Here is a 27,914-nt window from a genome sequence, read left to right as displayed (position 1 = left end):
AAGCAATTCTCCCTGCCTCAGCCTCCTGAGCAGCTGGGATTACAGGTGGCCGCCACCATGCCCTGCTAATTTTTGTATTTTTTAGTAGAGATGGGGTTTTGTCATGTTGGTCTCAAACTCCTGAGCTCCGATGATCTGCCCAGCTTGACCTCCCAAAGTGCTGGGATTACAGGTGTGAGCCACCATACCCAAACCCCTCTGTTTCTTCATGCATGGCTCATATTCATGAATGTCATGAAATGTAATTCAAATTTAATGGATTTTGGCCCATTACTTAGGCCATGCCATATATGTAGAAAACTGTCATTTGTCTGTGATACTGGGCCAACTTCAAAACATTAGATAGGGATACAGCTTCCTTGTTTTATTGCATTAATTGCATAGACTGGGCTAGACTTAAAAATAACAGAGGTTTGGCTGAAAGTTTGCTTAGTTTCTATTTAAACAGTTCTTTAGATGGGGGCAAAATTCAGGCCCTAAAGCTACCTTTCATTTTTTCAGCAAGAAATTCTGAAATGGAAGGAGTGGCATTGTGTCTTAGAATAATTAAGTGCTTTAAAAGAAGCAAGCAAACGAAACAGTCTTTTAGTTTACTGTTGGCATATGTATATATCAAATTCAGACCTTCTTTTAATATCCCTGAATATGATTTTGTCCAAGTTTTTTAAAAATATTGATAATAATTAAATATATTTTAGTGTAGTTTTATATATATACACACTAATATATATATGCATAAAATATATATATATATACATAGCATATATATGCACATATATACTAAAATATATTTAGATAAAAAGCATTTATTTGTCTCTTGCCTAATTGTGTGTACCAATCTTCCCTTGTTAATGAAATTTATTTCTCTTTGTTTACCTTTACCATCTGAGGTACAGATACACTTCTTCTTAACACTTGGTGTTAATTATCCAATTATACAGCTTTCCATGAAGAAGTTCCCTAATATTCCAAATATTAATTCAGCACAGTCAGGCTCATTGAAAAAAAATTAACTGCATTTGATCCATCACACTGAATGAAAGCAGGAGATCTAGGATTTTAGGAGGGAAAGAATCCTTAAAGCCACGGTCTGTAGGGAAAGCACGGACAGAATCTAAAAGAGACGTAGAATCTTCCTCACCCTCTGTGCTGACTGGCAGTTTCTGATGAGGAGTTATTCACAGACTGTACAAAAGAATGCACTTGCACAGGTGTTTGTCTTTGAGAGTGGTGATGTGAACGATAAGGAAGGTAAAGTACTATACCTTCACCTTCCCTATCAAGAAACAACATTTTATTAAATTTCTGTTTTACTTTGTGATTAAAAGCATTCAGCACAGGTTAGCCTGGAGTCCCTTGGTCCCTTGCCCTTGTTAATAACAATTAATTGAACACTTTGAACATTTGGATTCTAGTTAACTTTGTTTAGCAAATGTGAACAAGAATCTTGTCTCATAAAAAAATAATAAACGGGCACAGCCTAATGGAGTATTCCAGGATCTTAGTGCATTGAACTTCTAGGCACTGGATTTTCAGAAGCTGTTTTGTTTTTGTTTTCCCAGGATGTGTGAGACTGGTGAAGGGCTGTTTATCTTTCAGACCCGAGACGGGGAGGCCATCTATCAGAAAGTCCACTCTGCTGCCTTGGCCATAGCTGAGCAGCATGAGCGCTTGCTACAGAGTGTGAAGAACTCAATGGTACGTTTGCAATTTCTTCCTCATGTCCCAGTGCGTATCACTGCAGAAAGCAATTGGATCATTTTTGTGCTGGAAAATATGGTCAGCATTGTTTGAGCAGATGATTTATTCCTCTTCTCAACAGTGTATTGCTTGGATTGAATGCCATTCCAGAATGCCCGAGGTGGGCCATTGGTAACACCATGACCAAGCATCCCCTAATCTACTTTCCAACTCAGCCTTAAGGGTGTTTCAAATTAATTTGCATGTGTACAGACATCTATAGACACAACCATGTGGATCATCTACCTATGGATATATGTCTTGCTATATCAGAAGTTATTTCAAATGTCAACAGGGGCCAGAGGGAAAAATGGATGAAAGATGAGGGCTGAGGGAAGCTAGAGTGAAATGTCAAAAGCCCAACACCAGACAACCTTAATATGAGAACACGAGACTGTGAGATCCGTGCAGGTAGATCACTTGATTTTTCAAGGGAAGCCAAAGATTTGCATCTGGACGTAATACCTGCCAGTTGGTAACTGTTGGGAATTAATTCCAGTTAGGGCTCCAACACTTTGTGGGTTAAGGAGAACCTGTCTGCCGTGAACTGCTACCCAGAGTCATGCATGTGCCATCTCTTCATAGTCGTTGGTGTATAAAGATGCCCAAACATAAACACACAGCACAAATAAACATGCCCTCAGAACACTTGCTCTTTGCTTTACATCATGCTAGGGACTTGAATTACACAAAGAATTACGTTCATAAGGCCAGGTGTGGTGGCTCACTCTTGTAATCCCAGCACTTTGGGAGGCTGAGGCAGGCTGATTGCTTGAGCCCAGAAGTTCGAGACCAGCTTGGGCAACATGGGAAGACCCTGTCTCTGCAAAAATACAAAAATTAGCCAGGCATGGTGGTGTGCGACTGTAGTTCCGTCTACTCAAGAGGCTGAGGTAGGAGAATCACTTGAGCCCAGGAGGTGAAGGCTACAGTGGGTAGAGTTTGTGCCACTGCACTTCAGCCTGAGTGACAGAGTGAGACCCCGTCTCAAAAAAAAATTATGTTCATGAGTTTCTTCTTTAAGGGGTATAAATTCATGACATCTAATAAATGAATGCGCAACAGTTAAATAATGCACATCATGCATTGTGGCTGCAAACATACACATAGAGATGCACATCTGGAAGGAAATATACAAAAGCAAAGCAAGTGGGTGGGCATGGGAAGATTAGGGTAGTTTGAAACTTTTTGATTGAAACATGTGGGGTGGTTGGATTTACAGGTGGAGGGGCAAAGCTTGCCAGTCATGTGATCTGTTCCAGCACAGCCCCAAGTTATCCCAAACGATGTCTATATGCAGCACTCTGGGATTTTAGAGTAGGGGTCAGCAAAGCTCCCTATGAAGAGACAGATAGTAAATGCTTTACACCTTGTGGACTGATATGGTCTGCAAGTACTTACCTCCATTGTAGCACAACTGCAGCTATGAGAAAGAACATGGCCGTGTCCCCAAACAAACTGTATTAAGGGACATTGATATACATATTTCATGTAATTTTCACGTCATGAAATATTACTCTTCTTTTGATTTTCTCCCATTAAAAAGTACATCTTTTGTCTACAGCCATACCACCCTGAACGCACCCAGTCTTGTCTGGTCTTGGAAGCTAAGCAGGGCTGGGCCTGGTTAGTACTTGGATGGGAAACTGCCTGGGAATACCGGCTGCTGTAGGCTTAAAAAAAAAAGTATACCTTTTTTTTTTTTTTTTTTTTTTTTTTTTTTTTTTTTTTTTTTTTTTGCATATGGGTCAGTCAGAAACAGTGAGGAGGCTGGATTTGGGCCGCAGGACAGAGCTTATTGCTGGAAAAGAGCAAGTGCTCCCCATGAGCCGGGGCTGACTTAAGCATTTGCGAGAAACTAGGGATGGGCTTGAAGACGTGTATGATTTCAGAGCTGGCAGTGGTGGGCATGCTGAGGAGGCGTGGAATGAATTAAAGGGTTTTGATTTTTGTGTGTGTTTTTGTGTGTGTGTGTGTGTGTGTGTGAGTGACACTGAGTCTTGCCCTGTTGCCCAGGCTGGAGTACAATGGTGTGATCTCGGCTCACTGTAACCTCCGCCTCCCAGGTTTAAATGATTCTGCTGCTACAGCCTCCCGAGTAGCTGAGATTACAGGCGCCTGCCACCATAACCAGCTAATTTTTGTATTTTTAGTAGAGAAGGGGTTTCACCATGTTGGCCAGACTGGTCTCAAACTCCTGACCTTGTGATCTGCCCACCTCAGCCTCCCAAAGTGCTGGGATTATAAGTGTGAGCCACCACACCTGGCCTTGATGGTTGTTTTTATTTTTTTTATTATATATATATATTTGAGATAAGAGTCTCAAACTGTCGCCCAGGCTGTAGTGCAGTGGCATGATCTCAGCTCACTGCAATCTCTGCCTCCCAGGTTCAAGCAATTCTCCTGCCTCAGCCTCCCAAGTAGCTGGGACTATAGGCATAAGCCACCAGGCCCAGCTAATTTTTTTGTATTTTTAGTAGATGCGGGATTTCACCATGTTGGCCAGGATGGTCTTGATCTCCTGACCTCATGACCTGCCTGCCTCAGCCTCCCAAAGTGCTGGGATTACAGGTGTGAGCCACTGTGCCTGGCTGATGGTTGTTTTTATATGTCAACCTGACTGGGACACAGGGTACTTAGATATTTGGTTAAACTTTCTTCTGGGTGTGTTGCTGAGGCCCTTTCTGAATGACATTAACATTTGAATCGATAGATTGAGTAAAACAGATTGCCCTCTGCTCTGTGAGTGGGCCTCATCCAATCTGACAGAATAGAACAAAAGGCAGGGTAAGAGAGAATTAGCTCTCCTCTGTTTGATGATCTTGAGTTGGGACATTGGTCTCCTTTTGCCCTAAAATCCAGAACAGAAATCATCACTGTCGGCTTTCAGGCCTTCAGACCGCAGATCTTGGTATATATATCCTATTTACTCTGTTTCTGGAAAACTGTGACTAATATAACTAATTTGGGGTAGACACAGATAAAACAGAGATAAGGCCGGGCGCGGTGGCTCAAGCCTGTAATCCCAGCACTTTGGGAGGCCGAGGCGGGTGGATCACGAGGTCAAGAGATCGAGACCATCCTGGTCAACATGGTGAAACCCTGTCTCTACTAAAAATACAAAAAATTAGCTAGGCATTGTGGCGTGTGCCTGTAATCCCAGCTACTCAGGAGGCTGAGGCAGGAGAATTGCCTGAACCCAGGAGGCGGAGGTTGCAGTGAGCCGAGATCGCGCCATTGCACTCCAGCCTGGGTAACAAGAGCGAAACTCCGTCTCAAAAAAAAAAAAAAAAAAAAACAGAGATAAGTCAGTGCCATCATACTGTGTTCAAGATCGCGGCCCATGAAGCCAGACTTAGTTCAAACACCAATTCTGAAACATTCCATCTTTGTGGAGGAGAGCGAAGTTTTTGATATCCCCGAGCTCATTTTCTCCTTTCTAAAATGGGAACGGTAATAGTATTTATCTTGGAGTCCCCTGTTAAGGTTTAAGCGACATATGCTTATAACATGTTCCGCCAGAGCCCATTATAGAACTTTCCATGAACTGTAGCTGGTATTAGTGTTGTTAATAGTTGAGCCATCATTAGCATTGCTGTTAATGGCTGAGCAGACTGGTTGGTCCAGGTTCATCCTAGCAATGGCTGACGAAAATGGCTAGAGGATTATCTAGCGACAACACCTAGGTCCATTTACATCTGCATCTCCATTCTCTCTCTGTCTCTCTCTGTCTCTCTCTCTCTGACGCACGCACGCGCACCATCTCCCTCCCTTTCTCTCTAAACGTCTAAGTAGAGCAAATGTAAAATTAGATTGAGGAGTAGGGAATCGTGTAATTTAATAGATTTTAGAGAATTAGAAACTACTAGAAGAAACTATAAGAAATCATTTTATTTCTTATTTCCTTATTTCAAAAGGAATCTACATATTATTGAAAAATTATACACAACACAGCAGAACAAAAAGAATGTAGTAAGTCATCCCTCCACCTACCCACAAGAATACACCCATTACTCACTTTTGAGTATGTGGCTTTCCGGTATTTTAACTAGGTAGATGTAGAAAATAGAATTATATTGAATACATTACTTGTGCTAGCTTTCTGCAAAAATATATCTACATATTGTCTCATTAAATATCATCTGCAACATCATATTTTGTGGTTCAATTTTATTGTATGGATATTTCATAGATTGTAGAAACTATGCATCAAGATTGGGTACAGTGGCTCACACCTGTAATCCCAATATTTTAGGAGGCCTAGCCAGGAGGATCACTTGAGACCAGAAGGTTGAGATAAGCCTGGGCAAAATAGTGAGATCTGAAAATTTAAAAATTAGCCAGGTACACTGGCTTGTGCCTGTATGCCCAGCTATTCAGGAGACTGAGGCAGGAGGATCCTTTGGGCCCAGGAATTCAAGACAGCAGTGAGCTAGGTTTCTGCCACTGCACTCCAGCTTGGGTGACAAAGTGAGACCCCTTCTCTAAATATATGTATATCCAAAAAACAACAAAAAACCTGTGCATCAGCTCAGTGCTCAGTCTGTATGCATCAATGACTGTCTGTTTAAGATAAATTATTTTCTTTTTTTTCTTTTTTTTTTTGGGGGGGCGGAGTCTCACTCTGTCACCCAGGCTGGAGTGCAGTGGCACGATCTCGACTCACTGCAACCTCCGCCTCCGGGTTGAAGTGATTCTCCTGCCTCAGCCTCTTGAGTAGCTGGGATTACAGGCACGTGCCACCACACTCAGCTAATTTTTGTATTTTTAGTAGAGACGGGGTTTCACCTTGTTGGCCAGGATGGTCTCGATCTCCTAACCTCATGATCCACCCACCTCAGCCTCCCAAAGTGCTGGGATTACAGGTGTGAGCCACCATGCCGGACCTTCAACAAATTCTTTGTTTTTTCCCATTTATTTATTTTATTGCATTTTAGGTTTTGGGGTACATGTGAAGAACATGCAAGATTGTTGCATAGGTACACATGTGGCAGTGTGATTTGCCGCCTTCTTCCCTATCACAAATTCTTAAGAATGGATTGCTGAATCAAAGGCTGAGAATGCTTTCAAGGATTTGCTTTTCTTTCCAAGTAGGCTTCCAGGGAGACCTTCTTTTTGAACTATACAATCTTGGTATCTATTTCCCCATCTACTTAGGAATGCTGGGTATTTCAATAAAAAGAGATCAGTGGATGGATGAAGAGAGAGACAGAGGGAGGGGAAAGCGAGACAGAGAGAGAATGAGGGAGCCGGAGCGAGCTGTGAAGTAGAATTCAAGTCACTTAAAACTTACGGGCAACCTGTCATTGCATTAGTGTTGTGCAGCTATTCCATTAGATTCCTTTAGGCACCTGAAGAAGTTTTTCTAAGATCATCTTATTGGCAAAGCCATCAATTAACATAAATTGTTTTGTACTTGAAGGCATGTTCTGCATGCTCATGCACATGTTTTTCCATTTACAACCTCCTCATTATTTCCGCCAAAAATTAATCAGGAATATGAGTAAATCGTTTGGATTATCCCTTTGCAAATTTAACTAGAAAATAATGTCACTTGCTCTTAATTTGCTGTATGCCTAATGAGTTCTATGAAATAAATGTGATTTTTAAAGCCATGGCATCCTGTTTTAGATGGAAGTGAGTAAGCTTCAATGTGGGATCTGAATCTTAAGGAGATAAAGGAAGGATTATGAAAAGCTTAAAATCAATGCACTTCAATCAATCTCTGATTAGGGGATACCATGCTAAAACAAACAAATGAAGGCAACGTTACTGGCTCACACTGCCTAGGTTGCTATTTTGCCTTTTCTGGTAATTAAGAGTGGATCTACATATACCTGGCTACATTTGACTATGAATTGCCTTTATATGACTGTTGACTTGCTTCTATGAGACGGCCAATGTCATAACTGGAGAAAGATGGCGAAACTCATATCTGGCCTTAGCCTTGCTATTTAGAAGACCTAAGTCACTGTTAACTGTCACCGTTGTAATACTCCCAAGAGTGCATCCACAGACAGAAGGCTGCACTTTGGGTCCATACCAGGCTGAAATTACAACCTGGAGCGAATTGATTTGAGTCAGCCTTATGATCCTCAATCCCCAAACTCATAAAGAAGGGCCCTGTGGGTCAGATAACAATAGTAACAGTCGTGGGAGGCTGAATAATAGTTCCCCAAATATGTCCACATTCGAATCTCTGCACTCTGTGCATATTACCTTACAAGGCAGAAGGGACTTTGCAGATGTGACCGAGGTAAGCATCCTGAGATGGCGGGATTATCCTGGCCTATCCAGGTGGGTTGAATGTAATCACACGTGTCTTTAGAAGAGGGAAACAAGAGGACCAGCGCAGTGGCTCACACCTGTAATTCCAGCACTTTGGGAGGCCGAGGAGGACAGATCGCGAGGTCAGGAGATCAAGACAAGCTTGCCAACATGGTGAAACCCTGTCTCTACTAAAAATACAAAAATTAGCTGGGTGTGGTGGCGGGCACCTGCAATCCCAGCTTCTCTGGAGGCTGAGGCATGAGAATCCTTGAACACAGGAGGTAGAGGTTGCAGTGAGCCAAGACGGCGCCACTGCACTCCAACCTGGTGACAGAACGAAACTCTGTCTCAAAAAAAAAAAGAAGAGAGAAACAGGAGTCAAACAGAGGGCAAGGCAATGGCAGAAGCAGAGAGAGAGAGAGAAGGGGTGGAGAGGAAGGTTTTAAAATGCCACGAAGCTGGCTTTGAAGTGGAAGAGGGGACTGTGAGCCAAAAGCTGTTGGTGGCCTTGAGAAGTTAGAAAAGGCATGAAAACAGGTTCTCCCCCAGAACCTCCCAAAGGAGCCAGCCCTGTTGATGCTTTGACTGCAGCCAAGTGAAACTGATTTTGGACTTCTGATCTCTAGAACTGTAACACAATAAATTTGTGTGGTTTTATGCCACCAGTTGATGGTAATTTGTTTCAACAGACATAGAAAACTACTATGATAATAATGTCAATAATAATAAAACAAGACTGTGTCGTATCTCTGCCCTGTAACAGATAATATTTTAAGGATGTTTTGTGTAATTTCTAAACCTCATGAAAACTCTTGCACTGAAGACCGCAAACCACCAGCTTAGAAGGTAGTGGGGCTCAAATTTGGAACAGGTGTGCTGGCATCACCCCACCTGACACTGTATCTTTGAATCCAGCCCCTACACATGTTTTCTTTACCCTGCATTGAATTTTTAAAGAAGAAACATAGAGGAGAAATAATAACTCACTGCTATTCTGAAAACTCCAAATTAGTGACTGACATTTAAAAATTAAGAGCTTACACATAAATATCAGAATTTTTTTTTTTTTTTTTTTGAGACAGAGTCCCGGTCTGTTGTCCAGGCTAGAGTGCAGTGGCACAGTCTTGGTTCTCTGCTACCTCTGCCTCCCGGGTTCAAGAGACTCCCCTGCCTTAGCCTCCGGAGTAGCTGGGATTACAGACATGTGTCACCAAGCCCAGCTAAATTTTTTGTATTTTGGTAGAGACAGGATCTCACCATGTTGGCCAGGATGGTCTCGAACTCCTGACCTCGTGATCCACCCACCTCAGCCTCCTAAAGTGCTGGGATTACAGGTGTGAGACACTGTGCCTGGCCAGATTTTTATATTTTCTTGAAAAGTGGAAAGGTCTGGCAGTGCTGATCTTGCATCCTGACATGGCAATGCTTAGATACACCCAGTGCTGTCTGCCCTCACACGTCCTACTCTGGGACCTTCTACCCCTTCTACCGATGCTGTGGCTAATTGATGTATATATTACTACTTGAATTAATTTTCTATTGCCATGTAACAAAGTACCACAAACTGTGCACCATTAAAACAACACACACTTATTATTTCACAGTTTCTGTAGGTCAGAAGTTTTGGCATAGCATGGTGGGCCTTCCTCATCAGTTTTTCACAGGGCTATAATGCAGGTGTCTGTTGGAGCTGCAGTCTCATCTCAAGGTAAAAGTGGGGAAGGATCCACTTCCCAGCTCACATGGTTATTGGTGGAATTTAGCTCCTTGGAGTTGTGGGATTGAGGGCTTCAGTTTCTTGCTGGCTGTCAGACAGAGGCCACCCTCAGCTCCTGGCCACATGGACCTTGCCAGTATGTCCACATACTTCATCAAAGCCAGCAAGAGGCCACAATCCTATGTATCACAATCATGGAAGGATTATCACCTTATCACTCTGCCACAGTCTATCGATTTTTGGTTCTTTTTTTTTTTTTGGATATAGAGTTTTGCTCTGTTACCCAGGCTGAACTGCGGTGGTGCGATCACAGCTCACTGTAGCCTCAATCTCCTCTCACCTCTGCCTCCTGAGTATCCAGGGACTATTAGCATGCATTACCATGCCTGGCTCCTTCTATTTATTATTTATTTTTTGTAGACATGAGGTCTTCCTATGATGTTGCCCAGGCTGGTCTCAAACTCTGGGTTTAAGCCAACCTTTTTTTCCTCTGCCTCTCAAATGCTAAGATTACAGGCATTAGCCACTGCACCCAGCCAGTCTATTGATTAAAAGCAAGTCATAAGCCCTGTGCATGCAAAGGAAGGAGACCACAAAAGGGGATGCCCACCAGGTGGAGGAGGTCATGGGGGCCTCCTCAGTGTCTGTCCCCTGCACCATGAACATTTCCGAAATAGTGTTTACTTAGTGGTTTGATTTTTTACTTTTAAATATTTTTCCTACTTTATGGTATTTGCTTATAATACTGTGTATTTCCTGAACATCTACGATATGCCCAACTCTTTAGTGATAATAGCCACTGTTGGTTTTCAGGTCTCCTACCATATAACAGAGACTTTACTTGCCTTTTCTCTAATCACCACATTAACTCTGTGGAATAGGTTCATTTGTTCACTCTCATTCATTTGACCATTTAAACATGTTTATTGAGAACCTACTATGTTCTGTTTTGTGCACCAGGATAGAGTGGTAAGTAGGCACTTGGGGCCCATGCTCCTACAGGGCTTACAATGGAAAAGAATATTTTATTTGTGATCCCTGACCTGAAAGGAATCAGTGTCCTATGATATAGATGAGGAAAGAGATGCTCAGCATGGTGAAGTCATTTGTCTTGCAGCTATACAGCTCATTACTACTGGAGCCAGGAATGCAGGATGGCTTTGCTCGGTTCCTAAAATGTTACCTCTGGTCGTGATGCCTCAGTCCTCAGAGGGGTTTTAAAACTCTTATGTCCCCACTAAGCATGGTCTTAGCATTTTTAAATGACGTTGATAATCGGAGCACCTTTCAGAAACATCTGTCAATGTGTAATCTATCTTTTAAAAAATCCCAGTTCGGGCTGAGCACGGTGGCTCACACCAAGAATCTTAGCACTTTGAGAGGACAAGGCAAGAGGATTGTCTGAGCCCAGGAGTTAGAAACCAACCTGGGAAACATAGGGAGGCCCCGTCTCTAGAAAATATTTAAAAATTAGCCCAACATAATGGTGCATGCCCGTAGTTCCAGCCCCTGGGAAGGCTGAGGCGGGAGGATGGCTTGAGTTCAGGAGGTCCAGGCTGCAGTGAGCTGTGATAGTGCTACTGTCCTCCAGCCTGGGCAGCAGAGCAAGACCCTGATTCAATAAATTATGTAAGTATATATAATTTATTTATAGTTACTAGAGACAGGCTAGCAGGAGAATAGAAACAACCATGCTTAACAATTGTTTTCAGTTTTGTTCAGAACAAAAATAGCCCCAACTTACTTTGCAGGTTGTAATTATGACTGGGTTGACCATAATAGTTTACCGTGTCCATAAAAGCCTTCAAATTGAATACTACTTATCAATTTATCCCATTCCATTAGAGAATGGAAACCAAAACATTAAATAAACTAAAAGAACAGAACAGATATATCTGAAATTAGTGGCTAAGTGCTTTCTTCTGGGTAAAAGAAGTAACAGTGAAAAAACACAATGAAAACTTGTTTATCCAGAAATGTTTTCATTGCCAGCTACAAATAGACTTCTGCAAAATTTTCCAAGGGGAAAATGTCACCAAATTTGATTGCCTAAATCTTATTTAAGGTTTAAAATAAAGTAGCCATGCTATGTTCGAAAAAAAAAATTGTTTATAGTTTATATATAATTAATATTATATATTACATTAATTATATACATTTATTATATATTATATATATTTTGCTATATATATAAATATATGTAGCAAGACCCTGTTTCAATAAATTATATATGTATATATAATTTATTTATTTATAATTAATATATATTATATTAATTGTATATTTATTATATATTATATGTAGCAAGAGCTTGTTTCAATAAATTATATATGTATATCTAATTTATTGATAATTATATATATAATTTATTTATAATTTATATATCATTAATATATATAATATATATTTATTATATATTATATATATTTATTGAAACAGGGTCTTGCTATATATATATTTATATATATAAATTAAAAATCACTGTTAAATCTCATTTATTTGTGTAGTATTGGCTTTAGATAGTAGTCTTACCATCTTATTTCTCTTCTACATTTCCACTTTAAAAATTCAATGCATTGTTATTATTCACTCTAACAGGGGTGCTGGAAGAAGGTGGGATGGGCCTGGAGTATGAGGTGGAGGACTAACCGTGAATGTGACAGGGAGCCGAGGATTGTCTTGTACCAGCTGCCTTGCTGGAGAAGCAGCAGTAAGACTTCAGGACAGCTCAGGCACTCCCTTGAGCAGCTTGCTATTTTTGCCACCTTGGAGATCAGTGTCTATGACAAAGTCTAATTTTGGAACAAGGAGTGGCAATGTGTGGGATGTTCCTCATTCCACGACTGGGGTTGTCATTTTTAGTCTTTCCTTCAAGGCGAGAGCCTCAAGGTGAAGAATGCCTGATAGTTAACAGGTTTTCCCAGGGGGTCTGGGTGGAGTGGTGAAAGTGGGGCTTCACTGATGGTGACATTCAGGCCCCTGAGTGACTTCTGCCCTGTACTCTGGAGCCCTGATTTACACACAGGCTTGAGAGTTCAATCTGAAGTGTTTTTTTTTTTTTTTGTCGTGTTTCTTTGTTTAATGGATTGATTTACTTCCAAGCTGGGATTTGCAAATACAATTTGCTAATGAATTTGTAGAATTCAAGTGGCATTCTTCTGCAATTCTTGAAACCAAATTGATTTATATTCAATCTAATTTTAAAAGGAATATGTGACACAAGCTGTTTTCTTAGATATAGAGGGCATCAAAGAAATCATAGAATCAATTTCATTGCTATTCAGACACTAAAGCAGACCCTTGCATGGTGGGGTCTCATGTGTGTAAACACTCTTCTCACAACTCAGCATCTCCCCTGTCCTTGCCCCTCCCCCTCACATAAGAAAATCTGTCTTTACCTCTTCTACTTATGGGCTCTGGTTAATTGGGTTAACTTATGGATTTTAAAAAATATACTGTTTAAAGCAATTATTTTTCCCTCCTGAATTAAACCCTTTTTATATCCTGCGGTATTAATTATCCTCCAAAAAAACTTCTATGAAATACCTATTTGCTTGCAAAGCAATGTGTTAGATCTTATGGCAAATATATAATAAAGCATAATTTGTTTTCATCTTTTTTTTCCGAGACAGTCTTGCTCTGTCGCCCAGGCTGGAGTGCAGTGGTACAATCTCGGCTCACTGCAACCCCTGCCTTCTGGGTTCAAGTGATTTTCCTGCCTCAGCCTCCGAAGTAGCTGAGATTACAGGCACCCACCACCACTCCTGGCTAATTTTTGTATTTTTAGTAGAGACAGCATTTCACCATATTGCCCGGGCTGGTCTCAAACCCCTGACCTCAAGTGATACACTCACCTCAGCCTCCCAAGTGCTGGGATTACAGCCATGAGCCACCGCGCCCAGCATTTGTTTTCATCTTAAAGGAGCTTACCATTTAAATAAGGAGTTCTAAATATACCCCTCATGCAACAGTATAATTCTGTGGGTTCAATTTGCTGTGGTGTCTTTGGAGGACAATGTGTTCTTATTTATTGAAATTCAATTCACACATCTTTTTATTCAGCAATAGTACTTCTAGGAATTTACTCTGAAGTAGGCTAGCAAAAGTGAAGATGATGTGTATACATATGTTCATGGGAGGACTTGTTCCCTTATTCTTAGGTTCCTCTTTCCAACAAATATTTGCTGAGTCCTGCTATCCACTAGATAGTATATGAGGTCTTGGGGAAATGACTCTGAAGAAGCCAAGGTCCCATTCTTGGGGATCTTATTTATAAGAGCAGAAATAACTAGAAAGAGGTTAAGTGTCTACCACAAGGGGACAGACTGTGGCACACGATATAACAGGAATTACGAGGCAGGTCACTAGAAATAGAGGAGAGTCACTTGTAGTAATCACCACATGGAGAGAGTCATATGCAATCATATCAGGGTGTGTAAAGGAAATGAATGAATATGAGACAGAACTCAAGGTGGATTCTCACACCTTCACTAAAGCTCTTATAAGTGCAGAAAATTAACTTCTGGCAGCCTACAAATGGCTGCGTTAGCATTGGCTGCCCTTTGGGAGCAAGACTATGATTTGGGGAGTCTGGGAAAGAACTTTTGTAGATCACTTTATGTCTTTCTCTTATATTTAGCTGTTTTAAACCATGGCTATATATTATTGGAAAAAGAAACCGTGGTTGAGTTTCTGGCATATAGCAAATGTAATTGATTCAACTGGTGAGAGAGGGAGGGTTCTTTCACTTCGAGTACATAAAAATGCTTGATTGGCTAAGCACGGTGGTTCACGCCTGTAATCCCAGCACTTTGGGAGGCCAAGGTGGGCGGATCACCTGAGGTCAGGAGTTGAGAGCAATCTGGCCAACATGGTGAAATTGTCTTTACTAAAAATAAAAAAAAAATTAGCCGGATGTTGTGGCTGGTGCCTGTAATCCCAGCTACTTGGGAGGCTGAGGCATGAGAATCTCTTGAACCCGGGAGGTGGAGGTTGTAGTGAGCCAAGACTGTGCCACTGCACTCCAGCCTGGGCGACAGAGCGAGACTGAGTCTCAAAAAAAAAAAAAAAAAAACTTGGTTAAAGATGATAGTACCTTAAAAAATATGTGGCAAAGATTAGAAGCTTGATAGGAAAATTTTCAGGGCTACAGAGTCTCTGTCAAGGGTCAAGAACATCTTCTTGCAGGTTATGCCTGGGCTGAATTTTAGGATAAACAAGAGTTAGCTGCATGCTGCTGCTGCTGCTACTGAGAGTAACCATAAGTCAGATGTTTTTTGAGGACTTACTATGTGCCAGGCATTATTCCAAGTACTGGCTGTATTAACATTTAATCTTCATTCAACATGCTGTATCAAAGGGCGCAACCATCCCATTTTTATGGCTTAGGAGTTTGAAGTGTGGATGCATAGATAGGAAGTGATAAAGCCAAGATTTAAACCCAGGTGGCCACTGGCTCTGGTGTCCACACTTGCACCATCATGCTGTACTTACTAAGATGGGGGCTCTGTAAATAGGCAGTACTTGGCGAGCTTGATGGCGGCAAGGCAGCCTGTCATGCCATGACCCTTCCCTCATGTGAGATGTTCACTTCGGAGCATAAAATCACAAATGCAGCTGGTTGACCTGTGGGTGGTGGTGAGTAATCCTATTTCCCAGTGTCAAGCTTGCCAAAGAAGATAGAGATAGAAATAGTGATGAGGGCGGAGAGAAGAAAGAATTCAGTGCAGTTTCCAATCTGTGTTGAGAATCAAATAATAAGTTCAGAAGCTCTTAAGATTTGCAGAATGGTGGTAGCACAGGGCATGAAATAGAGTACAGGACCCCTCCAAGCACGGAGCTCTGTATGACTGCACATGTTGTATTCCTGTGAAGCCAGCTCCAGTGAAGAGTTATGCTGGGGAATATATGTAAACAGATGTGATCAAGCAAACTGGAGCCTGTAGTCAACCGTAAACCAGCAGTTCTCAATTAGTGGCAGTTTTATTTCCCAGGGCACATTTGGAGGTATCTGGAGTCATTTTTGGCCGTCAACAGTGGAGTCCCATTGGCATCTAGTGGGTAGAGGCCAGGAGTGCTGTAAATACCGTACGATGCATAGGACAGCCCCACCTCCGACCCACACACACCAACGAATGAGCTGGCCCCAAATGTCAATAGGGCCAAGGTTGAGAACCCTTGCTCCTCAGGTAGACAGGTTCTGCTTGAAGCTGGGCCAGCATTTGATGGGTCTGTGTGTTTGGGGTTGAGTACCTCTCCTGAGCTGTGCAACTCAGCCTCTCTTTGCCTTGTTTACATCGTGTGTAATAAGTGGGTGATCCTGATGCCTATGCCTTGCTGTGTTGGTTCACATGAGCTAGCACATGTAAGGCACCGAGACTCAACACATGTGAATTATTACGGTGATTTCCTTTTCATTTACACAAACCAGTTATGAGTTGGGCCAGGAGAAAGAGACTCACCTTGAAGCAGTGGGGATTTGAACAGGCAACACCAGGAATTTGAATGATGGGGCCGAGAGCTCTTGTTTCCTTAAGACCCTGATGGCGTTTGTGCAGTATCAAAGAATAGGGCAAGCATGACCACATGGGACTATGAGGTAAAGCCCCTGCCTTCTGTGTGGCTCGTAGCCTAGTTCTCAGCAGGAATTCCACAAATACGACAGTCGATTATACCTGCTTTCTAAAGCAAAGTGCAACAATAAAACAATGCATTAATACCAGGTATTAATACCTGCCACCAGCCCACCCTTTACTCTGGCATGTGCTTGACATCTTGTCACAAAAGCACCTGCTTCCATTGAGTGTGAGCCTGGTGATTAAAGGGACAATCTGATTATATGGAACTTTTATCTTATGCATTAACTTTAAAAGCTGACCTCTGAGTAAGTGGCAGCTCCACTCGAGGCTGTAAACCTCCGGAGGACTGGGACAAGGCCCCATGGGTGTGTCATAGGCTCAGGGTCTGGCACAGGACTTAAAGGTTTGTTGAATGAACAAAATAGGGATCAAATAAATTATCGTATGAGCCAAGAGAAAAAGAAAAATGAAGCAAAAATACCAAGTTCAGTTCTCTCCTACTGCCCAAACAAGGCACAGTTTCCAGGCAAGTCTGCTTTAAAAGGCCACAGAAAACTCAGTCCCTGAGGATGTCTATTTCAATGTACAGGTGGGGGAAAGGACTTTTTTAGTAAGGAGGCAGAAAAAGTTACCAGAGGCAAAGGGAGCAATGAATTTGTTTTATGCATGTGGCTGAGAATTCAGATGGCTTTGAATAAATTGATGCAAATCACTTTCATTCCCCATGAAAATAACCATTTGAGTGCATCTGGTGCTCGGCAACATGCTGCACTTGGAAATTTGGCCCCAAATGGTTGATTTCACTAACAGTCTGCTTTGTCAAAGCTGTAAGCCACAATGGAGGCATTGTTTCCACCAGAGCTCTGTCTGCTGTGTAGTGTCTTCGCTGCATTCTTTTCCCTTAGCAGGAAAGCAGTCTTTCTTATCCACTTATTTTTTATTGTTTTATTTTCTAACATCGAAGAAGTAAGCCTCTACTCTCCCTATTTTCTTGACAGTTTCATAATATTCTGTGGTATCTTGGTAACATTTGGAATAGGAGTACTCATCACTTTCCCTCCAAATGTCAGAGCTAAGGAGAGGAGTTGGAGAAAGTAAAGACAGCTCTTTGGGTGGTTCCTGCCAAACATCTGTCAGAGTGGAATGAGAATTAGGCAGCCCATGAGGACCAGTTCATTAGAATGTCGGGGAAGACCACATGTTTGGCAGATTGTTAATTTTCACGTGAAAGAAAGCCCCTGGGACAGTAGGAGTCCACGGGCCTCACAGAGGTTCTAATATCCTGTTTTTCGAGATGGTGGGGGCATTCTCATCTCCTTGCCACCTAGACGTTTGGGTAGTTGCCGTTTTTCAGGCTTTGGAAATACAATTCAGGTGCCTTTTATCATTTGGAACAGAGTAGATTTGAGTCCATCCTCTAGGGTCTGTATAATACTCTCAGTACTTTCTATGAGAAATATGTGAGATTGTTATGAACTGTAGCTCTGGAATAAGAGGCCAGGTCTTATATCTTGGCTGGGCATCTTTACCAGCTCAGGGTCCTTGGGCTACTTACTTTACCACTCTTAGTACTAGTTCCCCCTTCTGCAAAGTGTGAATTATATGAGTTCACATCTTGCCAGGTGAGATAAGGCAGGTAATTTCTTGGCACAGTGCCTGGTACCTATGAAGTACAGAAGCAACCTGAGCTGTTATTATTACTGACTTGTAGTAAAAGAATAAAATAGCAAGGGGAAGGCAGATTATAGGAACTCCAATTCACACAAATGATTCATTCATTTCTGCTATCAATTCATCCATCTGTAATTCAATTATCCAATCCCTTTTTATTAAATCCCTTTTTATTAAATGCCTACTATGTGCCTGGAATCATGGTGGGCACAATGAGCATATACAAGAAATCTCTGCCTTCAGGAAGGAGAACTCTGCTGGGAGGAGGGTCTTCTCTCTTTTTTAGAGGAAGGAGCGCCATTGTAGAGGCAGACAATGATATATCCAAAGCTTGGCTTTCAACTAACTCTGTGGCCAGACACTCTTAAATCTTGGGAACAGAGAAAGTGCGTTTTTAATCTTAAGTTTCCAGCCCCTAACACAATGTGCGGCTTATAAATGGTGTCCAGAATATATAAATAAATGGAATGAGGAAATGAATGAACAGAAGAACACTGAGTGCAGAATTAATCGAAAGAGGTGAGGGAAAGGGTGGAGGTTTTTAGGTAGGAAGCATGTGAGCAGAAAACCCAGTTAGGAGGCTTCTTCTAATTGAGGGATAATTAGACTTGGAATGAGCGGCTCCATCTGGCTCTTTGCTGAGAGTCTGCCTGCTTTATTTCATTCAATTTTCACAACTATCCTTAGAGATCGAGACTAGTTTTTGAATCGTATTTATTTTTACATAAACACATGTCTGTAAAATTTAACTAACTGTAAAATTATCATCATATAGATGATGATCAGTGCTCTATTTTTTCTTTTTATAATTCGTTTATGTGCATCGCTTTTTCCGTCCTGCCTCTTTATTAGCAATTCCTAAACCTTGTTAAAAAGTTCACATGTACCTTTCCATGTTTTCCTGTGGACCCATATAATCCCATCCAGATACGCACATCTGCATATATAGACACATACACACACAGACACATACAAAATATGGGTGTCATGATGCAATTGTTTATTTTACAGAATTGTGATCACGTCACACAACGAACCCCTAGTTTTCCATTTAACAGTGAATATTGAATGGAAATAGTTTGAAGTCTTCTAATATAGCTCCAATTCAGAGGTTGGCAAACTATAGCCCAGGGGTGAAATCTGGCCTGTGACTGCTTTTGTAATTTAAATTTTATTGGAACACAGCTACACCCTCCCTGTTCGTTTATGAGTTGTTGTTCACACCGAAACAGCAGAGTCAAGTAGCTGGCGATGGTGTGGCCCGCAAAGCCATTTACTATCTGGTCCAAAACAGGAAAGTTTGCCAACTTTGTTCTTATTCATTCTTTTTGATGGCTGCATGATATTGCAGAGTCTTAATGTAACATCATTTATTAAACCTGTTTATAGGAATATCAGATTTTTGCCATTAAAACAATAGTCTTTGGCTGTGAAGCGAGTCCCTGAAAGCAAAACAAAATGAAACAAAGCAAAACAACAACAAAGCCAGCAGTACAACAGTCATCCTTGTACACAGTTCTTACAGATCGTTAACCTTCTTGAACCGAGTTTGTGAACTTTAGTTAACTGAGTTTTCTAAACTTAGGAGTAGGATTGCTGAATTCAAGGGTAAAAGTAGCTTTTTAAAATATTTAAATCAGTGTTGTTACATTGTCTTTTGAAATACTGGAGTACCTTGCATTTTATTCTACATATTAGTAGATCCATTTGATAATGGCAGAAACTGAGGCTCAGTGACTCATCCTGCAGCTAAGTAGAGAGTCATAATGGGAACGGAAAGCCCTGGACTGATACTCACTGGGAACTGAAAGTAAGAAATGGATTTGGGAGACCTGTCAGAGGTTGAAAGCAGAAAGAGCCTCTAGGGTCTGGTGTAAATGTCTCTGTAGTTTGGGTAAAGGTGACAGGGTGAGGGTAAGGGAAAGAAGCAGTGGATTTCCAGCTTACCTGTGCATCACAGTCATCTGCAATGCTTGTAAAACCACAGATTTCTGGGCTTTACCTTTAGTGTTTTTTTAAAGTTATATTTTAAGTTCTGGGGTACATGTGCAGAACGTGCAGGTTTGTTCCATAGGTATGCATGTGCCATTGGTGGTTTGCTGCATCCATCAAACCATCATCTACATTAGGTGTTTCTCCTAATGGTATCCCTCCCCCAGTCCTCCACCCCCCTGACAGGCCCAAGTGTGTGATGTTCCCCTTCCTGTGTCCATGTGTTGTCATTATTCAGCTCCCACTTATGAGTGAGAACATGTGGTGTTTGGTTTTCTGTTCTTTTGTTAGTTTGCTGTGAATGATGGTTTCCAGGTTTGTAATTAACCCAAATGCCCATCAATGACAGACTGGCTAAAGAAAATGTGCCACATATACACCATGGAATACTATGCAGCCCTTAAAAACGGATGAGTTCATGCCCTCTGCACCTTGAGTGTTTTAACAGGCCTGGGGCGGGGCATTGGAATGTGCATTTCTGATAAGTACTCAAGTGATGTTGAGATTACCTGATCAAATAACATGCTTTCAGAACCGATGCTCTGAAGAGAGCTTTAGGATCTGGCCCCTTAGTCCTGAAAAGCACAAAAACTATATAGTCTTGAGAAGTGTGACTGTCTCAAGAAAAACAAGGGATAGAATGGGAGCTAGAGAAATCATAGCATGTACCTTGTGCTTCTCCTCCCTTCATAATACAATGGTTCACAGTGGGACATACTCACTGTTCAGCAATCACATCCTGTACTGAGAACGAGAGTCAGTTCAGGCCTAATTTTCTGCTTGTCTCATCACACCGGACACTAACCAGGCTTTAATGTGGGTTGACACTGCATGTTCACAGGGTTGCAAGTGTTTAGGGAAACAAGGACAGGTTGTAAAGTGGTTATGTTTTCTCATTGGAGAAAATTGGATCCTTTTAAGAATTCATTATTCCTGTAACACAAAGGGGAATTCACCGAATCCAGCAGATGGAGGAAAGAGGAGGAACCAGAACTGAGATGTGCAGGTCTCTGTATGCCTGAAGAATGACTCGCTCTTCTCATCAACCACGTGGTGGCCCCACGATGATCACAAAACGTGTTCAATAACACCTGCATCTCTGTTCTGGAGGAATTGGTTACTGCCACTTAGTGTAGCAATTTTAAGCGGTTTGTATTGATCAAATGAACCTACTTCATTAAGCAGAATGAGCCCCCCAAAATACAGCTAATATATTTTTCTCAATAAATTACGCCCCATACCAAATCATATGAGATGCATTTGTGAGAACTTTAGGAAGGTATTTTATAGACCTCAGAAATAACGACTTTTCAGACTTGGTAAATACATAACACACTGCACAAACTCACTTTTGATTTATAATGTCTTTTGGAAAATGTGTTGTCTATGATCATCATTCTCTTTTAAGGGAGATCATCTGGTCTGAATCTTGTAGAAATACATGGAACATTTTAAGATTCAGTTAAAAACATATTTGATATTCATGAAATATTTGGAATACTTCTTTCTCGTTAGAGGCTCAAAATTATGTTTGGTTTCTTTGAGGACTCTTTGCTGCTCTTCTCTGAATTTCCCCTGGCTTTTATTTTCTAGTGTCATTTGGAGAAAACCAAAGGGGTTAGGGATGGTGCTGGGGAGAGGACCATAAAACCACAGTGCGTGAAGTAGAAAGGTACTTCCTCTTTGTAAGACTGCGTTTAGAGGAGTAATGCACTTAACATGTCCCTCAGTGCCTCATTCACAGATCCAGAGTCCTTTAAACTGGTGAACAGAATACTGTGCAAGTGGGCGAGAAAGCTGCGATTTATTCTGATATGTGTTCATTTCAAAATAAAGCATTTGGATTAAAAGATTTTATTGGCAACAGGATATAAAATGCAAATAGTGCAAAAGAACATAGACTATGAAACAAGTCTCTGTCCCACGCGTAATCAACCCAGACTCCCAATTTACATTGTCAGAAGCAAACACTTTACCAGATTCCTTTGAATCTTTCTAGAATATAAATTGTTTAATAGATATAAAACATATTTGTTAATACATTCATTTATTCTACACATATAAGTACCTGTTCTCTATTAGGCGTTGTTCCAAGATGCAGGAGTATAACAGAGAACAAGAACTAGTCTTTGTCCTCAAGGAGTTTACTATATTGCTGTGGGAGAGGAAGCCAATCAACAATCAATATATAAATCTATACGTATCAAGAATTGATGGATGCTATGAAGAAGACATAAGTATAAGGCAGAGGGAATGACCAGGAATGGTAACTCTGATAAAGGGATACCCAGGCAGACAGTTGAGGTAAGTGAAAGAGGAGCCTTGGAAATTCCAAGGGCCAGGTGCTTCATGCAGAGGGGGCCTTAAGTGCCAAAGCCCTGAGCAGTCTGTGCTTTGCATGTGTGTGTGCAAAGAGGCTGGTGATTTTGGAGCAGATGAAATGAGGAGAAGAGCATAGTAGGTGAAATCTGAAAGAAACTGTGACCTGGGTCCTGTCTGACCCTGTAGTTGTGAGCTGTGGATTTTCCTTGGGGAGAGTTGCATAGTCAATGGGGGGTTTTGAGAAAGGGGTGATATTCTTTTTGCTTTCGAACTGATCACCCTGGAAGCTGTTTGGAAAAAACTGGGGTTGCCCAGAGCAAGAATATAAGCAAGAAGATGAATTAAGAGCTACTGCAGTCATCTGAGTATCTATGATCCATCTTGGGGCATGGACCAAGATGGTGGTGATGGAGGTGAAGGAAAGTGGTGGATTCTGGATATATTTTTGAAAATTGGACCAGTAGGATTTGTTGATACATAAGAAGTCTCGTAGAGTAGAGAAGACAGTCAATCTCAAGGTTGTAGTTGTTTTATGTGTGTTTTAACCAGAACAGCATGTAGAGTGGAGGAAACCTCTACTCAGAAGGGGAAGAGGTTGAGGGAGAGGAGCGTGAGAAACAGCAGTTCAGGACATGTTAAATGGAAGGTGCCTACCAGTCATCTGGGTGGGTGTGGGAAGTAGTCTGTTAAATATACAATGAGATTTGGGGGAGAGATAAGGGTTGCAGGTTCCCAACTGGGAATTGTTGGGTTGTAGATAGACAGTATTTAAACCTGTCTGAATGACAAGTTCTCTCTGTGAGTCTGTTTAGATTAATAATTGCCTTCCTTTGTTTTTAAGATCATTTCATATCACTGCACAAAGATTTACCTTTTCTCTTCTTATTGGTTATAGATTAGTCTGTTAGACAATAATGTGAAGTTAAGACTTCTTTGTGTAAGAATAAAATTAAATTACCAACTCATTTACTTTTTTGATATAGCAGCAACATAAGTAATTTTTGAGTCAGTCTAAAATCCATTTTAACATGCAAATTAAAATGAAATTCTAATATTCATTTAAAAACTGGTTATCAGAACAGTCGTCAGTATAGTAGATCCCAGGATGAAAACTGTGGTCAGCAGGAAATAAAAAATATTACAAAGGAGATTGGGTCAGAATTTAATTTTACTGTCTCATCTGGTAAATTAAAAAATGGTTAAGGAAATGAACAAACAAAGTATTATATGCCCAAAGGATGGACTAAGATCCAGGCATTAAAATGATGCTGTAGAAGCCAGTGTTTAGGAATGTTAGGATATGTTCATAATATGCTAAATGAGAAAAGAGAATGGTGTAAGAATATTTACACTATCCAATTTGTGTTAAATATACATTATATATGTACCTTTTAAAAAATATTGGCCCCAGCAACTTGGCAAAACTCCATCTGTACCAAAAATACAAAATTAGCCTGACATAGTGGCATACACCACTTATGTATGTAGTCCCAGCTGCTTGGGGGGCCGAGACGGGAGGGTCTCTGGAGTCCAGGAGGTTGAGTCTACAGTGAGCCATGTTTGTGCCATTGCATTCCAGAAGGAAGGAAGGAAGGAAGGAGGGAAGGAGGGAAGGAGGGAAGGAGGGAGGGAGGGAGGGAGGGAAGAAAGGAGAGAAAGAGAGAGAGAAAGAAAGGAAAGAGAATGAAAAAGACCGGAAGAGATATACTAATATGTCAAAAGTGGTTTTTATTTCTTTGTTTTGTTTTTCTGGGTAATGGATACGGGGTGATTTAAAATCTACCTTATATGTTTTTCTGTATTTTCTGAACATAATAAAAAATATAGCAAAAGGTAAAATATAGTTTAAAAAACATAATTCATTACTTGTTAAAGAATGAGTAACAAATACCACAAAAATACGGATCCTTCCCTGCTTTTTAGTGCCAGGCAAAAAACTACCAGACCCAAAGATAGAGCTCTCTTGAAGAATGTAAACTGCCAGCAGGGGTTGTGGCTGAATGTGAGGGCCTAGAGCTTTTTGTTGTTTTCCTGTTCCTGCGGTGGTTCCATGCCTATAGCAGCATCTTAACTCGTGTTTGTTCCTTGGATTCCTGAATTAATTGTACACCTACTGACACCAGATGATTCAATGTATTCTCTAAGCATATTGTTTGGTGGTTTTATGGATGGCTTTTTTGTCATCATTGCCTAAAATCATTTTAAGGTGTCTGCCCTCAAGCTAGAAAAACAGTCCAATATCAGATATTTAGATTTGAAAAGAGTATGTGAATGTTCCTATTATGACCTTGTTCAGAAATTCTTGCTAAAGACAATATCACGATATCGAGCTCATTATAACTATTGGTAATAACTATGGAATTCCACAATGAATTATGCCTGGCCTAAGAATTAGCTGCAAAGCGAGAACTATTTTCTCTCTTTTTTACTGACAAGATATTAAAGACTAAGGGAGATTAAGTAACCAGCTTAGGGTCATGCAGTTATTAGTGGCAGATTGTAGACTTTAACTCAGATTTTCTGACTTTCAAGTGGGCTCTTACCACAGTGGATTATTTCTTAGTGTGATTGGTCTAAGGGTAAGAAATAGCACAGGACAGTAGTTCTCGAAGCATGGTTCCCAGTTTATTAAGACAAAACCATCTGGGAACTTGTTATGAACTATAGATTCCTGGCCAGGCATTGTGGCTCATGCCTGTAATCTCAGCACTTTGGGAGGCCATGGTGGGTGGATCACCTGGGGTCAGGAGTTCAATACCACCCTGGTCAACATGGTGAAACCCCATCTCCACTAAAAATACAAAAATTAGCCAGGTGTGGTGGTGCACCCCTGTAATCCCAGCTCCTTGGAAGGCTGAGGCAGGACGCTGAACTCGGGAGGCGGAGGTTGCGGTGAGCCAAGATTGCACCATTGCACTCCAGCCTGGGTAACAAGAGCGAAACTGTCTCAAAAAAAAAAAAGTAAATAAATAAATAAATTCCTGGGCTCCACCGTGGAAACTCTAGAAGTGGGGCCAGGAGTCTGCATTTGAACAAACCCTCCAGGTGATGCTTCTGCTCGCAGTTGGGATAGCTGAACTGCTGACCCAGAGCCCAGAAACCATAGGGAGATCATGTTTTCAAATATTATTTCCACAGGAGAATAAGTAGGCAGAACCCAAAGATATTGTTCAGGAAGTCACCTGGAGAATGTCAGTGAAGGGAGGATAGCCTAGATGAGAGCCGAGATTTCAGCAGAATGAGAAAAACAGGCGTTCAGAGGCCAGCCTCATTTGGAACATGGTTTTGCTGTTTCTCTCTTGGACCGAGATGTCCCTTCTGACTCAAGTTTGACCATGTTTTGTGCTTGAGATATTGATAGAAAATCGGTTGGTTTATATATATGAAACGGAAGACATAGTTAGAATTGGAAGCTTCTCAGGTTAAAAATGTGTTCAAGCGTGGATGTGGTTTCTGACTCAGCCAAATCTTATCGTCAAGACAGTGTCCTTATTCAATCGCTTTAGGGCCCAGGTTGAGTGAAAGGAAAATTACAATACAATTTGCATATGCAGAGTTGTTATTGGTAAAGACCCCACTTGAGTTACGAATGCTTTAAGGAGCAACCTGATGAAAATGTAAGAGTCTGATGAGGATGAAATTAGTTACTGAGGTCCTGATCTGTTTGCCATAGTGAAGATTTGTGCTCGTTTCTGAATGAATCCAGACTGATGTCACAGAGACGGCATATGGTACTCATGATTGACTGTAGCAGAAAACAATTACATCCTGTTGTGTTGTTCCATTTTGCAAAACACAGTGCTCTACCATAAAAACAGTTGGATTCCAGAGAAGGACAATATGGTGCAGTATTGCAGCTGAGACCTGCCACTGCTCTGCACTCTGGTCTCAGACTCATAAAAGAAGTGCACTAGCAACAAGTAAGTGTCAGCCAAACCGAATGAGGAACAGGAAAACCAGAAATGCATTTGGCAGGTGTGGGAGACAGTTGTTTTTCTTTTCTCATTGACAAGCTATGCACAGTCGTCCAGTCATTAGAATTTTTTTCTCTCCCAAGAGGGCTGATAGAATTTTCTCACCATTATAAGGAAAGGACCTTGGCAATCGGCCCTTCACTCGCTGTGAGCATTGGGAGGTCTTTACAAGGCTTTTACTGTGTGGTTAATGACAATAACGATGGGGGACCATGCTTTAGCCAGTTGTCAGTTGGGTCTTCCTTCAATGGTACTCCCCCTGGGAATGCTTGACCAGAAGCAGCCACTCACTAATTATCATGCTTTTTAAGTAAACTTCAGGGCACATACTAGTATCAGCTTTTATTTTTTTGGTAACAGGTTTATTAAATATGAACATACCATATGTACTGTACCATACACATGTACCCTTTCAAACTGTACAATTTAATGGTTTTAATATAGTCAGACTTGTGAAACTATCACAATTGCTTCCAAACCATTTTGATCACCCTAAAAAGAAACTCTCCACCCCCTTTAGCTATTACTCTTGCACACCAAAAATAAAATTCTAAGCTCCTCAGCCAACTGGAAGGACCCCTTTTCTCTGCTAATGGCATTCAAAAGTTAACCTGAAAAGCTAGTTCAGCCCATGATGGCAAGTAGGGGTCAGACTTTGGAGTTCAAGTGTTGAAGTGCAAGAAGGCATTTGTTTGACTTTCACAAAGACTTACCTTTCTACTCTGGTGGGATCTTGAGCTAACGGTGCTAGTAGAATCAATCAATGTGCAATGCTAAGCTCCTCTGCTGTTGGAAAATCCGAAGTGATTGTGCATATACACATAAGAAAGATCTTTTCCTAAGGCCCTGCTTCTGTTCATCACTTGAATGACAAAGTGGAGTGAAGTAGTCTCATGGCCATGTTCCTCACTGTCAGTCACAGCCATGTTAATTTAACCTGGACCTAAAGTTTCAGCATGAATTCAGCCTTGGGCTAATGGTGCCTCTAATTTGATGGCCTGGTTAGGATTTATTTTTGAAAACTATTTTCTGCTACTTAGGCAAAGCCCGGGTTTATTGATTCATGAATTCATCACACATTTATTAAGCCTCTGAAGGCTCTAGCCAGGTGCTGGGGATAGGATGCAAAGATAAAAGATAATCTCTGCTTTTCAACGATTCATAGTCTAGAGCAGGAGGTAGGCTAGATTAGTGACTATCACAAAACAGTGAAATGATGAGGAATTTGGCAGAAGCAGCTGATCCTATTAAGGGAGAGGAAGAGATGTAAGGAGAGTATCTAAAGGAGGTGATTCCTGCACTGATTCTTGAAGGGAAGGTAGAGGTTAACCAGGTAAGTAATGGGGAGCACCTTTGGGCTTAGGAGCAGACGTGCAATGGATTTCCTGGTGTTTGGAATTGGCTAGGCTAAGTGATGTGGTTTAGGCTGCGTTGAGGTCTGAGAGGGGAAGGGTAGCAAGATCAGAGCACCCCATTCTAAGAAGTTTGGCCATTAATGAGTGTGAGGATATATAGTCCCTTGTCTGGTTAATTCAGGAGACTTGGTTGGATGTCCCCCATGGCTCTCCCAACTCTAATGTTCCATGATTCTTTAAAATTTTCTGACACAGGAAACTAAATGAATTATTTGTAATTTTTGTGGTTTTTTTT

The 27,914-nt window shown here is 41.2% G+C and overlaps 1 protein-coding gene and 1 pseudogene across 1 annotated transcript in view; both read left to right on the top strand.

The window, feature by feature from the left end:
- Positions 1 to 27,914, top strand: part of DOK5 (docking protein 5) — a 174,980-nt gene that overhangs the window by 133,502 nt on the left and 13,564 nt on the right. Inside the window, exon 6 of the mRNA XM_017536600.2 lies at positions 1,563 to 1,698. Coding sequence (XP_017392089.1) covers positions 1,563 to 1,698 — 136 coding nt within the window. The remainder of the gene's footprint in view (positions 1 to 1,562; positions 1,699 to 27,914) is intronic.
- Positions 3,297 to 3,415, top strand: LOC119472407 (annotated as a pseudogene).

This window comes from Cebus imitator, unplaced genomic scaffold (genome assembly GCF_001604975.1).
Source record: "Cebus imitator isolate Cc_AM_T3 unplaced genomic scaffold, Cebus_imitator-1.0 Scaffold99, whole genome shotgun sequence".
In the NCBI taxonomy this organism is placed as follows: domain Eukaryota; kingdom Metazoa; phylum Chordata; class Mammalia; order Primates; family Cebidae; genus Cebus; species Cebus imitator.
The sequence above is the reverse complement of the archived record's forward strand: the minus strand, read 5'-3'. Positions and strand labels throughout refer to the sequence as shown.